Genomic DNA, 16,771 nt, shown 5'->3' on the forward strand with positions numbered 1-16,771 from the left:
CGATACAAAAAATATGTGTGCCGCAGGATGCTTCCCGCTTGCAAAATGGGCAAGTAATTCAACAGAATTATTGTCTCAAGTCGCTCCAGTGGAAACCCAAGAAGATACACCACGAGAACTTGGGGATACTACAGTAAAAGTGCTCGGGTTAACCTGGAATTCTACTCAAGATAAATTCCAATTCGGTTATTCGCTACCAGAAGCATCTCCAACTACTAAACGCACAATTTTATCTGAAATTGCTCGCTTGTTCGACCCGCTTGGGTTTTTGGCACCTATCATCGTAAGAGCCAAGATGTTCATGCAGAAGCTATGGCTGCAGAACTTCGATTGGGATGCTACGCTATCACCGTTGCTTCTTCAAGAGTGGAATTTGTTTCGAGATGAACTACATCAGATCTCGAAGATTCAGATACCGCGCTGGAATCATGTAAGAACTGGTGTATCGATTGAATTACATGGATTCTCTGACGCTTCTCAACTCGCTATGGCTGCTGCCGTCTACTTAAAGGTTACTGACGCTACAGGAAGCTCCAATATTTCGCTAGTGTGTGCCAAAACACAAGTTGCACCACTGAAACCAATTTCAATACCAAGAATGGAGCTCAACGCCGCTGTCTTACTCGCTCAACTGGTACTCTACATCAAGAATGTCTCGAAGCTTGAAAATGTACCAATTTTCATGTAGACAGACTCCGCTGTATCCTTAACGTGGATACGAAAGAACCCCGCTAGATGGAAAGTCTACATTCGCAACGTGTTACCAAGATTTAGGAATCGCTACCAAGTGTCAACTGGGATTTTGTTCCTGGGAAACTCAACCCAGCTGACTGCGCTTCAAGAGGTCTAACAGCAGCTAAACTGGAACAGCATTCGCTATGGTGGACGGGACCTAAGTGGCTCAGTCAATCAAAAGAAAACTAGCCATCTTTTGACATCCCTACTCAGACGGTATCACATCTTGAAGAACGTCCAGGTCTGGTTTTTACCATCTTCAAGGCAGATTCACACCCGCTACATACGCTATTGGACAAATTCTCTAAGTTGTCACCACTACTTCGCACGCTTGGAATCTGCCTACGTGCCATCGCTAAATTTAAAAAAGTGCCACAGTCCACACTGGCCACACCACTATCTACAGTCGACCTGGAACTCGCTAAGACTTTGCTGATCAAGTATACGCAAAGCCAGTACTATTCGCAAGAGCTGAAACTACTGAAAGATGGTGATTCTCTACAACGAAATCATCGTCTCGCTAAATTGATTCCCTACGTCGACTACAATGGAGTACTCAGAGTCGGCGGTCGCTTGAAGAATTCGCTACTGGATGATGATCAAAAAAATCCAGCTATTTTACCAAGATCGTCACGCTTAAGTACGCTACTAATAGAACATTCGCATCAAAAAACATTCCATGGGGGAACTCAATTGACTCTCGCTGATCTACGGAGATCTGTCTGGATAGAAGGTGGGCGTGTTCCAGTCAGGTCTCACATTCTTCGCTGCGTCATGTGCACGAGACATAGAGGTGTTCGTGCACAACAACTAATAGGACAATTGCCATCCGCTCGTGTAAGACCATCGAAAGCATTCTTACACACGGGAATAGACTACGCTAAGCCAGTAACACTGAAGACATTTCAAGGTCGAGGTGCGAAAACCTATAAAGGTTGGATCGCTGTTTTTGTATGTCTCGCTACCTCCGCGATACGCATTGAAATTGTCACCGATTATTCTACTGACGCTTTCGTCGCAGCATTCAGAAGATTTACTAGTAGGAGAGGCGCCTGCAGTATCCTATACTCGGACTGTGGTACAAATTTTGTAGGAGCAGACGCTACGCTAAAGAGAGAATTCGCATCAGGATCGAGACAGCTACGGGAACTTCAGTATTTACTCGCTACAGATGGCACAGACTGGAAGTTCAACCCGCCAAGTGCTCCCCACTTTGGTGGCAAGTGGGAAGCAGCCGTCAAGTCAATCAAGTTCCATCTTATTCGAACTATTGGTGAATCGCTATTGACTTACGACCTACTCGCTACAGTCTTAACGCAGATTGAAGCTGTATTAAACTCAAGACCGATCGCTCCGCTATCAGAAGATCCTGCAGACTTAACCGCTTTGACTCCTGGACACTTTCTCATCGGTGAACCTCTAATTGCCGTACCAGGACCGTCGCTACTGGAAAACAATACCGCTCCGTTGTCACGCTGGCAACAATTACAACAAATGTTCCAGACATTTTGGACTTGATGGTCGTCCGAGTACTTACAACGACATCAATCAATCTCTAAGTGGCATCATCCATCTAATATCATCAAAGTGGGCTCATTAGTCCTGCTGACTGATGAGAGATTCCCACCATCAAAATGGCCACTCGCTAGAGTACTCGCATTACATCCAGGACGAGATGGGTTGACTCAAGTAGTCACCCTGAAGACCGCCACAACTGAACTTGTTCGACCAATCGCTAAACTGTGCGTGCTGCCAGTCCACTCTCCAGATGACAATCCTGTCGACACCGTCACCAGCGCTGGGGAGAATGTTCAGTCAAGACCCAATTCGCTACCACCTGAGAACGCCGAGCCTCACCAATAGGTCGGCAGCACTATCGCTAATTTAAACTTACGCGCGAGATCTTAGCCGATGAGAGAATTCCATCATTTGAATAATTAGTTCCAACTTTGAATAAAAGAGTTGCGACATGAAACGCACTCATTGGCTTAAGATCTCAACGAGCTACGTGGATTTTCGCTATTGGCTGAAATTTCGTCAGCGTCGTCTATTAATTTTCTCATTGGTCTACCGCTCTGACGTCACAAAGAAACCGTTGTGGGCTTTCATTCACGACGTTTTCTCATTAATTCACAACGTGCTCTTCTACAGTTCACCTCGTGCTTAAAACCGCTCATTAATTCAAGTATTTCTTTTTGTGCTAATTAAAACAGTAAATCGCTCAGCTAACTACTCTCAATATTCAGTCAGTGAATTAAGGCTGCTATTTATTGGGAATAGATAAATCGCTCATTCACGCGTAATTAAAAGTAAAGTAATTCCGTGAATTTAACCGCTATCAACCACGTGTTGCTCTTATACGTGCGCTTTACGTTGCATTCGGTCTCGCGTATTAATTAAGTTGAATTCACTCTTAATAATTATTTCTCACAATAATTGTCTGTAAATAGTGTAAATAAATATCTAATTTATTTTCCATAAAAAAGTGTATAATTTTTAGTTGTTAAAATTACCATCACCTACACCAGATCCAAATAGTTTCCCTGATTAAAAAAGTGAATTGAAAAGGATTGAAAACGATGAGAAATGAATCCTTTCGAATACTTTCTATCCCCCAAGGAATTCATTTTGACATAAAATGAATACTTTTCAATCCCAAAATAATAAAAGAATTTCAGAACTTCCGAGGAATTGAAAAAGATTCAAATGAATTGATATTTTTAATCTTTCTGAATCCTTCTCAATACCTAAATAATCCGACATTTCGGATCAAGTGTGGGATTGAAAAAGATTGAAATGAATTGAAATTTTTGAATCTTTCCGAATCCTTCCCAATACCTAAATAATCCGACATTTCGGATCAAGTGTGGGATTGAAAAAGATTGAAATGAATTGAAATTTTTGAATCTTTCCGAATCCTTCCCAATACCTAAATAATTTCACATTTCGAGTCATGAGTGGGATTGAAAAAGATTGAAATGAATTGAAATTTTGGAATCTTTCCGAATCCTTCTCAATACCTAAATAATCTGATATTTCGATCAAGTGTGGGATTGAAAAAGATTCAAATGAATTGAAATTTTTGAATCTTTCCGAATCCTTCTCAATACCTAAATAATCTTAAATTTCGGATCAAGTGTGGGATTGAAAAAGATTGAAATGAATTGAAATTTTTGAATCTTTCCGAATCCTTCTCAATACCTAAATAATCCGATATTTTGATCAAGTGTGGGATTGAAAAAGATTGAAATGAATTGAAATTTTTGAATCTTTCCGAATCCTTCTCAATACCTAAATAATCCGATATTTTGATCAAGTGTGGGATTGAAAAAGATTGAAATGAATTGAAATTTTTGAATCTTTCCGAATCCTTCTCAATACCTAAATAATCCTAAATTTCGGATCAAGTGTGGGATTGAAAAAGATTGAAATAAATTGAAATTTTTGAATCTTTCCGAATCCTTCTCAATACCTAAATAATCCGATATTTCGATCAAGTGTGGGATTGAAAAAGATTCAAATGAATTGAAATTTTTGAATCTTTCCGAATCCTTCTCAATACCTAAATAATCCTAAATTTCGGATCAAGTGTGGGATTGAAAAAGATTCAAATGAATTGAAATTTTTGAATCTTTCTGAATCCTTCTCAATACCTAAATAATTTCACATTTCGGGTCATGAGTGGGATTGAAAAAAGATTGAAATGAATTAAAATTTTTGAATCTTTCCGAATCCTTCTCAATACCTAAATAATCCAATATTTCGATCAAGTGTGGGATTGAAAAAGATTGAAATGAATTGAAATTTTTGAATCTTTCCGAATCCTTCTTAATACCTAAATAATCCGACATTTCGGATCAAGTGTGGGATTGAAAAAGATTGAAATGAATTGAAATTTTTGAATCTTTCCGAATCCTTCTCAATACCTAAATAATCTGATATTTCGATCAAGTGTGGGATTGAAAAAGATTGAAATGAATTGAAATTTTTGAATCTTTTTGAATCCTTCTCAATACCTAAATAATTTCACATTTCGGGTCATGTGTGGAATTGAAAAGAATTAGAATAAATTGAAAATGTTCAATTTTTCGAAATTTCTTTCAACAAAATAATATTACATTCAGGATCCGGCGAAGAAATAAAAAATATTTAAATCAATTGCTTCTAATGTTTTTCAGTTTTTCTTGTTATAAAAAAAAATTATAATTATTTTGCGGGAATAAAAATCTGAGTAATTAGAGAAATATAATTGTCATGACGCCCGCCATAAATTTTATATCAATTCTGATTATTGGAATTTTTTGTTGTATAAAAACTGTAAAATTTCAATTTCTTAATATCGAATAGAAATTTTCATAAATTCACTGAATAATTAATTATCTTATCAACTAATTTATCTTAGGTAAAAGAAATGTGGATTATTATAAAAAGTTACATTTTATTGTCATAATTTTACATAATTTTAAGTTTTTTAAGTTTACATAATTTTCAATGAAAACAAGTTTATTTTTAAATCAAGTTACATATTCAGAATTATTGTTTATTTACAAAGTTACATCCCCAATGTGATTAGTGCACTACTGAACTTCAAAGTCATTCGGTTGTTGTGTTAAGTAGTTCTGATTTCTTTCATTACTTGTCAATGCTTTTATAGATATGTAAATCATTTTGCTGTTGATCATAGTTACTGGCAATATTATTGTTTCATTTGCACGTTCCATAATTGTCCACAAATGGTTACATTGTTCCATCATTTCAACATCCAGAATGCAAGCTTCTACGAAAGCAGAGTTATCTTTAATCAAAAATCGCATGATTTGGGCCATTCTACCATCCATCAATTTCATAAATGAATTATTCGTCTTTTTAGCTTTATTATACATTTGGCTGTGATACATTTTACTATTAATTAAGCAACGACTGTAATATGAAATAGACCCTGTTGATGACTGATTTACAATATCCATCATTAATGCGCCGTCTTTACTTTTTACGAAGTTACATGCATTGCTTTGTCTTTTATCTATTATTTTCTTATAAAATTCTCGACAGGAAATGTTAGCCTCATCATAAATCATTCGCTGGAAGTTGTTATAGCGAAGCGTACGATTAGCCATCTGATTGAGAACTTCATTGGGACCAGATACTTTCCGTTTCAAATTATATATATTATTTTCAAATGCATAAGTAGACGTTGCCCACGATGGACCATTTTTACGTACACTTTCGACTATATGAAGTAAAGAATGGACATTAAAAGTAATAAAAGAAACTTGATAAAATTTTTGACAGTCACATACGAAGTTCAGAAGATCTATTTCACATGTTAAAAGTTGATCCTCACCTAAATTCACTGAAAGAAGTTTATAAATACTTTTCACCAATAGCTTGTATGAATCTAACAAATCTTCTCGAAGTATTCCACTCAAGACTGGGACGCTGTAGAATAATAGCCAAGAACGCCACTCCGTCGCTTTCCACGTTCTCTTCTTTAACAGCATTTGTGGAGTTCGATGAATTTCATTTGTTGGGCGTATATTAGTTAGACGTGCATTTATCAATTTTTTTTGGTTTGCTGTTAGAAAATTTTTACTCCATCTGTTCCAAAGCTGACGAGTTACTCCTAATAACACTGCATGCATGTAGTCATGAGGAAAACCCCAGATACAATCGAAATTTGGAAGTGACGACAAAACACTAGGTCCCTTTATACCATTAACTGTATATTTCTCGTTTTTTTTAGTTTTACGGATTTTTTTGATATCTTTTTTATGCTTTTCGACGTCTTTGAGGTAATTACAATGGTCTCGTTGTTGCGGAATTTCCGGCGTTACTGGATATTTCATGCTTCCAGAGTTGTGTATCCCTCGTTGGTAACACCAACTGCATCCATGAAACCCATTAAATTGCAATCGGTTTTGCAAAACAGGTCGTGCCACAGAATCAACAGGAAAACAGAAAATTTTTACAAAGTAAGTTGTTAACGTATTATCAATATTTACAACTTTCAAACCTTTCTTTGTTAAATTTTGAATTTGTTTGATGAAAGTGCTTAGGTAAAGATTCATAAACTGTGGTTTAGGTTCAGTTGATGTGTACCATAATCCAGCCAAAAGCATAAATTTATGACGTATCACTTGTGGAATCTCATTAATTATACATTGAATTGGCCAAAAACTATTTTTCCCGCTTTTAAATAATGGTGCTCCATCGAGATTTACATTTAACGTTAATACTTTCTCACCGATACTGTTTTTTGATTGAATAAATTCATCATTTCGATATCGTTCACTGTCATATACATCATTAATTCCATTACCTACATTCGCATCGAAGTTATTATCAATATTTTTGTCGATTTCATTCTGAAGATATTGATTTGACAGAATATGATGCAATTGCGACTTTAAGTCGAGGGTGACAAAAAAGTTTCCGTCTTTTTTGGTTGTTTGGTACTTCTTTTGACATTGTTGACACTTTACTTCGAATCGCATACTTTTATTCACTGGTATCTGAGTGCTTATGGTTACATTACATGTAGTGCAGTAGTATATATACTTAGCAGCATCATTTAAAGGATTGAAAAGTTTATTCATCAAATACTTGGAAGTATCCAAGAATTTGAAATCGGGTCCAGCTATAAATTTTATCAATTCTAAAATAGCCTGATGTGCTTGATCTGACAAGTTGAAACGTATCACTATAGCCATTACAGCCGTAAATACTTGCCAAATGGATAAATTAGAATTTTTAAACATTATCGTATTTTTATACAAGTTCATTAGATCGTCATCTTGTGGTGCTATTATTGGCGATTCTGAATTTCTTTCATCGGTTTCATCGTTGGTATTCAAATTATCAGTATTGTCTTGTTCCTCATCAGTCCAGTCAAATATTGTTGAATCAGTTGAATTGAATAAATCTGAAAAAATCGTGCAAGTATTTAATGCTACAGTTAGATAAGGCGGCAGAGACAGCCGAGCGGTTCTCGTGTGGCTCGGGCGATCACCGAAGTTAAGCAGCACCGAGCATGGTCACTGCTTGGCTGGGTGACCGCTTAGCCACGCGAGCGGTCTGAACCAAATTGTAACTTCGCTTATTCTATATACACTAATGCAAAAAATTAAAGGAGCAGAAAAATTTTATAAATTTTTTAGTGATTTTTGGAAGGCTGTAACTTGGTGAAAAAAAATCGTATCGAAAATTTAAAAAAAGCATTTTATAGCTTGAAATCTCTAGTTTAGGTGTATTTTTTTCAAAATTTTTTAAAAGCTCCGATTATTGCGCAAACATGAGAAATACCGCGAGCCAAAAAATTTCTAAATTTTTTTTTTTTTTCCGAAGAGCCCACGGATCGCGGAAAAATTCTTTCAACTAAACGAATGCATACATCGTTTAGCAAATTTATTCAGCTTCAATTTGGTTTTTTTTTTAACCTCTTAGGACGATTTGTCGCAGAGATATCAGCCTTCAAACAGAAAATGATCCTCTTGGCTTTGATCTTCGATATTTCAGGTACCAATGATCGCACAGAAAGTTGAAAGGCGGCGTTGAAAACTTGAATAAATTCCCTACAAGACCCTGTCATCATTTTTTGAAAAAAAAATTTTTTTTTATTTTTAACATCCATTAGAAGAAAGTACAAAAAAATGACTTTTTTTGGTTTTTTAGTAAATCAACCGCTACTCTGCAAATATCGATAAAAAAAATAATGTTGCCAGGGACTTTTTTAGCTTAATGTACCACCAAGACCCCTGTAAATTTTTAAATTGATCTATCGAACCGTTTTTTGGGAATCATCGATCAAAGTTTAGCTAAACAATTAAAGGAGCAAGTTTTGTTCCTTTAATTGTGTAATCATAATCAAAATGAAAAAATTTTTTTTTTTCGACTTTTCTCAAATTTTTGCGTTGGTAACTCAGCAAATGCAAGGAAATGACAAAAAAAATAAAAAATTTCCAAAAAATGTCAAAAAAAAAATTTAGAACACAAAAAACAAGTTTCAATTTTTTTTTTTTCTTCGATTTTTTTTGACATTTTTTGGAAATTTTTTATTTTTTTTGTCATTTCCTTGCATTTGCTGAGTTACCAACGCAAAAATTTGAGAAAAGTCGAAAAAAAAAAATTTTTTCATTTTGATTATGATTACACAATTAAAGGAACAAAACTTGCTCCTTTAATTGTTTAGCTAAACTTTGATCGATGATTCCCAAAAAACGGTTCGATAGATCAATTTAAAAATTTACAGGGGTCTTGGTGGTACATTAAGCTAAAAAAGTCCCTGGCAACATTATTTTTTTTATCGATATTTGCAGAGTAGCGGTTGATTTACTAAAAAACCAAAAAAAGTCATTTTTTTGTACTTTCTTCTAATGGATGTTAAAAATAAAAAAAAATTTTTTTTTCAAAAAATGATGACAGGGTCTTGTAGGGAATTTATTCAAGTTTTCAACGCCGCCTTTCAACTTTCTGTGCGATCATTGGTACCTGAAATATCGAAGATCAAAGCCAAGAGGATCATTTTCTGTTTGAAGGCTGATATCTCTGCGACAAATCGTCCTAAGAGGTTAAAAAAAAAACCAAATTGAAGCTGAATAAATTTGCTAAACGATGTATGCATTCGTTTAGTTGAAAGAATTTTTCCGCGATCCGTGGGCTCTTCGGAAAAAAAAAAAAAATTTAGAAATTTTTTGGCTCGCGGTATTTCTCATGTTTGCGCAATAATCGGAGCTTTTAAAAAATTTTGAAAAAAATACACCTAAACTAGAGATTTCAAGCTATAAAATGCTTTTTTTAAATTTTCGATACGATTTTTTTTCACCAAGTTACAGCCTTCCAAAAATCACTAAAAAATTTATAAAATTTTTCTGCTCCTTTAATTTTTTGCATTAGTGTATATATATAAAGCCACACCGTCCATATTACGGTTAGCATTTTTTTTTAAATGAACTAATGCGTCGAAACGGGGAAAGAATGACATCAGTTAATAATAGCATAAAAATAGATCCAAATTTACTAATTATTAAACATTACAAAGTATGTAAACAAAAAGAATATAAAGAAAAATGAAGGAAGATGGTTCAAAAGTAAGCAAAACATGCGCGCGTCGCATAGCTGGTTTACCGTACAATACCCATGATATATAGGTATACAGTAACATATGTAAAACCAAGAGCACTATTTTCTTCAACTAAGATCAGTTACTTTTTCAATTGAAAATTGTAAATTTTTGAAAGTTATTTTTTATAGTTGAAGAAAATTACATTTGGTTTTCTTGATTGAAAACAATATATTTTTTTAGCTCAAGATTATAAATTTATTTTTTGAAACAAAAATTTGCTTGAATCAAGACCTACAGAATCTAAGAAAAAAATTCTTGAATTGAGAAATAATTATTTTTTCATGCTAATACATTTGAATCAAGAGATAATTACTTGACTCTAGTTTAGTTTTTCCTCTATGTACCGACATAAAAATTGAAGACTTATTAGTTCTAGGCGGTAGTTCAAATTTTCTCACCTTCAGTTGTATCGCTTTCACGATCAAATAAAGAATCCATTAAATTTTCGTCCTCAGTACTTGAGTCTTCAATGAAATCACGTTTTCTTTTCATTGTACACAATCCCTGATCTACAAGAAAAAGTGAGTTAAATAATACTGAGTTTATATGAGGTAACAATTCTACATTACAGATTTTCACCAAAGTTGGCACTCGGAGAAATGTACCAACGATGTAATGTAATTTCAAAATATCTATTTAAAAAATTATACATATAAAAATGTAATTGAATCATGACAAAAATTAGTAAAATTCTTTATCTTTAATTTTAAGATATCAGTGCTTACATACGGAAATAAATAAATTCTTTGTCGATTATTCACAATCAAACCACAAATAGAGAAAAATTTTTTATTATATAAATTGTAACTGCAAAAAAATATTGTTACTGATGGCTTTTTTATTTTATTCAATTTTCATTTCATTTTTTACTATTCGCGATGTAATTCTAATTTGAGTAAATAATTATTTTAAAAAACAACTATTTCAGCAATAATCTTATCATAATTTATTTTTTTACACGTGTGCAACAAGGTTACGGAGTTATTATTTGTAATGAGAGGTTATGAACTTTTAATTCCTTGAATATAATAATTGCATACATACTTTTTTTTATCCTTACAGCAATCGAATTTTCTATTAAGCTCTTTCAGTTACTTAATTATTATTTAATTCTTTAAAAATTGCAGTGATGTCTGAATATTTATTTGATTAATGAATTTTTTAGATAGTGTGAAATGTTACTATATGTTTACTACTAATATACCTATAGTACATGGACATTCTCAACTGCACAATACGTGGTTTCATTTAAGATTTTTATCATATGGCTTTACAGTTTTCGCACTTTAATTTATCATCTTAAGGTAAATTTAACTTATCATCATAAGGTAAATTGTCAACGAAACTATAATCTATTAAAAAATTATTAGTGTTGACTTGTGTATGTGAATATGTGTGTGTGCATACAAAAGAAAAAAAAAATTATACATTGTATACTTTATGGTATGTATTATACTCTATAGTCCATTGCGACATGAAATATCTAGGGTCTCCCGCCATAATCGCCCAAACAAACACTCTCTAATAACTTTGTTATTAGCTCGCTTCTGCTGTTGCAAATCGTACATCACATGACCAAATAATCCTCTAAATAAATAGCTTTATTTAAAATAAAGTGCGTTAATTGTTATTAAATTGTTTAAGATGTCTAGTAAGTATTTAATAAATTAATGAACCTATTGTTAATTCTTAAATCAAAACACTGTTGATCATTTTTATGGTTATACATTCTTGTACTACTTATTTATAGTAGTCCGGTGAAGAAGTCGTTGTAAAGTGGATAGTGGGGGTATAGGAAATACGTGCTAACTAATGGTAGTGGGAGGACGACTTTTTCGCCGGGACTATTATATGTAATGATTTAAAAAATTATAATTGTTGTTCCAGATTTAAAGTGGGCCGGTGTAATATTCGACAATAATACTAAAGCAGTTGTTCCAGTAAAAAATATCAAAAAGTTCGATTTCAAGACTCATAGCCCACAAAAATGTTATAAAATTATATATCAAAACAAGAGTTATTTAGGTTTTATCAAGTTTTTGACGGGTAATTTTTATAAAAAAATAAATTATTTCAGTTCCAATGAGTTATTTACTGAAAAATAGTTTTCATTCTTTATGAATACTTATAAATGGGATAATTAAATCTTTAATTGATTTCTGATATTTTCAGTAGTTATTTATAGTTATTAATATTTCAGAAAGTAAAGATGACGCAAGTGAGAAAATGAAACGAACAAGAATCTCCATGCCTCCTAAAAGCAAAATTTTAAGTGCATCGGAGAGTGATCCAGAGAAAGTGGAAAAACAAAGTAAAGAATTTCATAATAATTCAACACTCAAAGTTTCTCTCGATAAAAGAACGGAATTATTGAAAACTGCTTCCAATCAAGTAAGTGTGCCTTCCTAATCTTTCATATGTCTCTGATAAAAAAGATGATACTGAATTTAGCAGACTGCTGTGAATTTCTAGATTTTTTTTTTACTAAATAAATTTCAATAAATTAAATGTTTTATAACTCCACAAGGAGGGATCCATAAAAACTGTGAGTACAATTTAAAAAATAAAATTTTTTTCGCAATTTATTTGATAAAAAAAAAATTCCCAAAATTGACAGCAGTCTGCTAACTGAAGTTTGATAAAAAAAAAATAGATTGAAAAACATTCACTATAATGAGATTTAAATGTGTTTCAATAATTTTAAATGTTCTGTATGTATCTAACGATATAGAATCGGCGTAGCGCTAATTTCTTAAATTTTCTTGTAATCAATATTTCGAATCAAGGATGATTCCCAACGAAAATTAATTGATAATTGTTTGTTTCATCATTTATATACATTATTCATATTCATTATATTTATATTTATTGCATTTATTTACACTCTTTATATAAACTTATACTAATTTGATGAATTATATTCTCAGCGAACACAAGATAAAAGTTTTAGTAACGAAAACTTACCTCCGGCGAAACGACAAAAATTGCAAAAAGACAGTACATTAACCAACCCAAAAAAGTCACAGGTAAAAATGAATATCTTAATAATTACTCTGTTCAATTTTAAAAATAGTAAAAGTGCTTGTACTGCGTTCCCTGATTATTTGATTCTTACTGTGGAAATAAAATACTTATCTAATTTTTTCTTGAAATATTGTTTTTATCTTCTAGCCAAAAAATTCCATTCCATCGGAAGATGAAGATCCACCCCAAAGCGAGGAGGAAAACTCCATCGAACAAGGAAAGTCTGCATTACCCGAAGTTTTATTGGTAAATGTTCACTTCAATAAATTATTTCTAAGTAAAAAAGTGGATGACAAAGTGTGGGAAACAGAAAAAATTGAATTCATTGCCACTTTTTTTGATTTCTTTGTTCTAACCAGGGATAAGGTAAAAGTCTCAGTACCTGCTCAAAATTTGGTAACCCTGATAGAGAAATGAAATTTGGAATGATTTGAGAGTACGTAACTCTTAATTTTTTTAAATTATTTCAAATTGACTAAATTATTTTGCTTTCGAACGAATGATTTTAAATCATATTGAATTAAAAAATTACCAAATCTTCAATTGAATTGAATTGAATAACAAAAAAAAAAAATAATGGAATTTCTGATTCGCCGGTCAATTTGAAATCATTTGAAATGGTTTAAATTATTAAATCATTTTAAATTAAAATGAATGAAGAAATAATGTCACAATATCTAGTTCATTTCAACTTTTAATGTATTAAATGAAATAATTTTTTTTAAGCTAGTCTTGGGTATATATATCGCGTTACTGATGCCATAAGGGCGTACCAAATTTTTTTTTTGCATTTCTGCCCGTTTCAGTCATAACTACGTCGATTCCCGGAAAAAAATTTTTTATACGCCCTTATGCCTTTTCAAAGGTATTTTTTTCGGGATACGCCCTTATGGCATCAGTAACGCGGTATAATTATTAAGATAAATAATTTTAACTTATGATTTCTATCGTTATTTATTTAGAATATTTTTAAACGTTACTTAATGTCCCGCACAAGCACAAACTGCTTGAATTGATAGCAACAGTTTGAAAATTATTTAATTTATAATTATAAAAAATTACGACATTTGATGAAATAATTAATTTATATTCAGAAAAAAATAAAATAATATTATTAAAAATTTGTTTTTAACTTATTTTTTTAAAAAAGTTTTTATAAATGCTGAAAACATCTAGAATGAGCAGGTACTGGGCTTTTACTTTATTCCTAATTTTAAATTAATGTGAAGAAATTTTTCATACTAATGCAATTACCAGAGAAAAATATTCAATTTTTTTTTCAGAATTCATCATATAATAAATCAGAGAAGCCGAAAGTTCGCTCAGATGAGCTGTTAAACGATCCCATTTCTTTTGGTAATTCCGTAAGTACAAAATCTAACACTTGCATTATGAAGAATACAAAAATAAATATATTGATAATGATAATAACAACAATAACTATAAAACAACCAATTGTAATCTAAAAATTTTTATTTTAGACTAAGAACTCTGTTCAAAAAAAAGAGGAGATCAATTCACCGCACCAGGAAAAAATTGAAGTAAATATTTTTCTTAAGCATTTAAAAGTGACGATCGTATCATTTATGGTAAATTCATTGTTTTTTTATTTAGACTCTCTCTGAAGCCTTGAATAAGATCCGTGTCCTTCGTCAAATTAATAATGATTACCAAACCAAATTGAGAGTAAAAGATAATATGATCCTTATCAAAAATAAAGAATTGCAAGATTTAAAAGTAAAATACGAGGAAACGATTGAACGAAACATTAAATTACAAGTAGAAGTAATTGGAGGGCAAAAATTAATCCTAGGTTTGTTATTACAATTATTATTATTAGTATTATTATTTCTTTTTAATAATATACAGTCCAGTCGCGTTATAAGCCCGCCGACTTCTATTTCTTGGAAGACATTCCCCCTCTATGACTACGAAAATAACCATGTGCAAAGTAGGGGAAGTGTGAGTTATGGCGTTCAACTGCTGAGAATAAGTGGGGGTACAGGAATTCTTTAAATTATATTCCCCTACACCCTTGTAGGTGAACTTATAACGCGATTCGACTGTAATTTATTTTTTATATGATTTATAGCTATATTTCTATCGCTAAAATTATATTTTTCTGCAGAGGGCTTAAAAAACATCAAAGCATCTGGAATCGATAACGAATCAGAAGTTAAAATTGGTTTCATCGACGAAAACAATGGAAAAGTATGAAAAAAAGTTATATGACAGTAATGTTAGAAATATAAGAATAATCCTGTTTGAATTACAATTATTGTTATGATAGAAATTATAAGAATACATATTGTCATTGTTATTATTATTGTTATTATCATTATTATTGCAGGCTTACTTGGGAAATGGTCATTGGATTACTACCAATTTTTACCATACACTAATGGCAATTCCTAGAGTTCGAGTATTGGTCGAAAACCTCGCACGACATATATTTGGGGACGAGGTACTATTAAAAAGTACCGTCAGCGGCAAAACCTCAAATAGGTCCAAAAATAAATCAGACGAAGTTTGTCAACTGGATCCAGAATTATTATCAAGAACCAGAGGTAAATGTGATTTTTTATTCTTTGTCCCACCACTCTGCTTTCTTAATTTTTTCTATCGTCTTTTTCTACCTTTTTTTTGGTACATCCTACCGTGTATCACTTTTTTCACTTTTTTTCCAATTTCTATAGAAATCAACTCTTACGCTGGAAACCTTCTGTATAGTGTCGTTTTGAAGTTTTGTTTTACTATCGTCATTCAAAATCATTTTTTGCCTCATTTCTACAAGCTCCTTGTTGTTTTTAATCATTATGTTATTCTTCAGCTTGTATAATAAATCCAGATGCTTAGACTTAATCCAATTCTATGAATTCTTTTATTTGCTCCGTATATTTTGTGCGTACTATTACATAGTCTATCAGAAATTGGCCAATTTCCGTTATGTAAGTGAAATTGCTCTCCGCATCTCTGATAGCGTTTCCATAGAAAATACATTAGCCTTCTTCTTCTGTAGTCTCGATCGACAGTTTATTATCTGCGTAATATTTCTTGTTCTTTTAACGTCTCCTATTCTAATCTACCTCCACCCCGGAATACCAGCTTTCTTTGTTCCATGTTCTCGCATTAAAGTCTCCCAGAATAATTACTTTTTCCGTTTCTGACTCTTCACTTTTCTGTTTTTAATAATTGCACGACTCATGATGCGAAGCATCAGAGTGTGCTTTACGATCGAAAAGTTTTATTATTAATTAGCCTTACAATATTTCTTTTTATTCAGGTTTCTTCGAACATTATCTCCGAAATTCCGTGTTCGCTCATGGCATGCCTGAAAGTATGATTTTCAAGCACCTCGGTTCCTTGGAAAGATATATTTCAAAATTCATCGCAAAATTGAAAGGCAAAACTTTTCAAAACGAAGATAACAAAGTAGAAAAGCAACCTAGCCCACTACCAGAAAAAAGTAGTGATGCTGAGCAAGTAAAGGAAGTTGATGTTCGCTGTGACAATGATGCAAAGGAAGATATATCCGACGATTTGTCCGACCATTACGATTCGGAGGACTCAACACCATTAATTATTAATGAAGATGAGTAATTGTACTCTTCTGTTATTCATGTTTATTTATCGTTATAAACAAAATATCTGTAATAATAGATACAATGTTCGCAATAATATTTTTAATAATAACATGTTTTAAATATTTATTAAAAATTTTACTAATTGAATCATCAATGATATTCTTTTTTTAATTTAAACCTATAATTATGTAAATTAGTCCGCATAAACACACACACGCACGCACGCGCGCGCGCGTGATGGGGCATCCCTATAAAAATCATCAGGATAGTTTCCCATGACTTGATACGAAGGTAAAAAAAATAATTT

General features: G+C 32.4%; 2 protein-coding genes across 2 annotated transcripts; one reads left to right on the forward strand and one right to left on the reverse strand.

Moving 5' to 3' along the window:
- Window positions 1-5,184: 5,184 nt before the first annotated feature.
- Window positions 5,185-11,044, reverse strand: LOC130670022 (uncharacterized). Its single transcript, XM_057473196.1, has 3 exons — window positions 10,901-11,044; window positions 10,255-10,365; window positions 5,185-7,657 (listed from the first exon to the last, which is right to left on the reverse strand). The coding sequence occupies exons 2-3, from the start codon at window positions 10,346-10,348 to the stop codon at window positions 5,313-5,315; spliced, it is 2,439 nt and encodes an 812-aa protein (XP_057329179.1). The 5' UTR covers window positions 10,349-10,365; window positions 10,901-11,044; the 3' UTR covers window positions 5,185-5,312.
- A 329-nt stretch (window positions 11,045-11,373) lies between these two features.
- On the forward strand, window positions 11,374-16,480 carry LOC130670449 (BEN domain-containing protein 5-like). Its single transcript, XM_057473855.1, has 11 exons — window positions 11,374-11,507; window positions 11,744-11,902; window positions 12,057-12,247; window positions 12,784-12,882; window positions 13,028-13,126; window positions 14,164-14,244; window positions 14,362-14,421; window positions 14,495-14,693; window positions 15,009-15,091; window positions 15,231-15,447; window positions 16,164-16,480. Exons 1-11 carry the CDS (start codon window positions 11,501-11,503, stop codon window positions 16,478-16,480), a joined length of 1,512 nt encoding a protein of 503 aa, XP_057329838.1. The 5' UTR covers window positions 11,374-11,500.
- Window positions 16,481-16,771: the final 291 nt, after the last annotated feature.

The sequence above is a fragment of the Microplitis mediator genome, chromosome 6 (genome assembly GCF_029852145.1).
Source record: "Microplitis mediator isolate UGA2020A chromosome 6, iyMicMedi2.1, whole genome shotgun sequence".
Taxonomy (NCBI): Eukaryota; Metazoa; Arthropoda; class Insecta; order Hymenoptera; family Braconidae; genus Microplitis; species Microplitis mediator.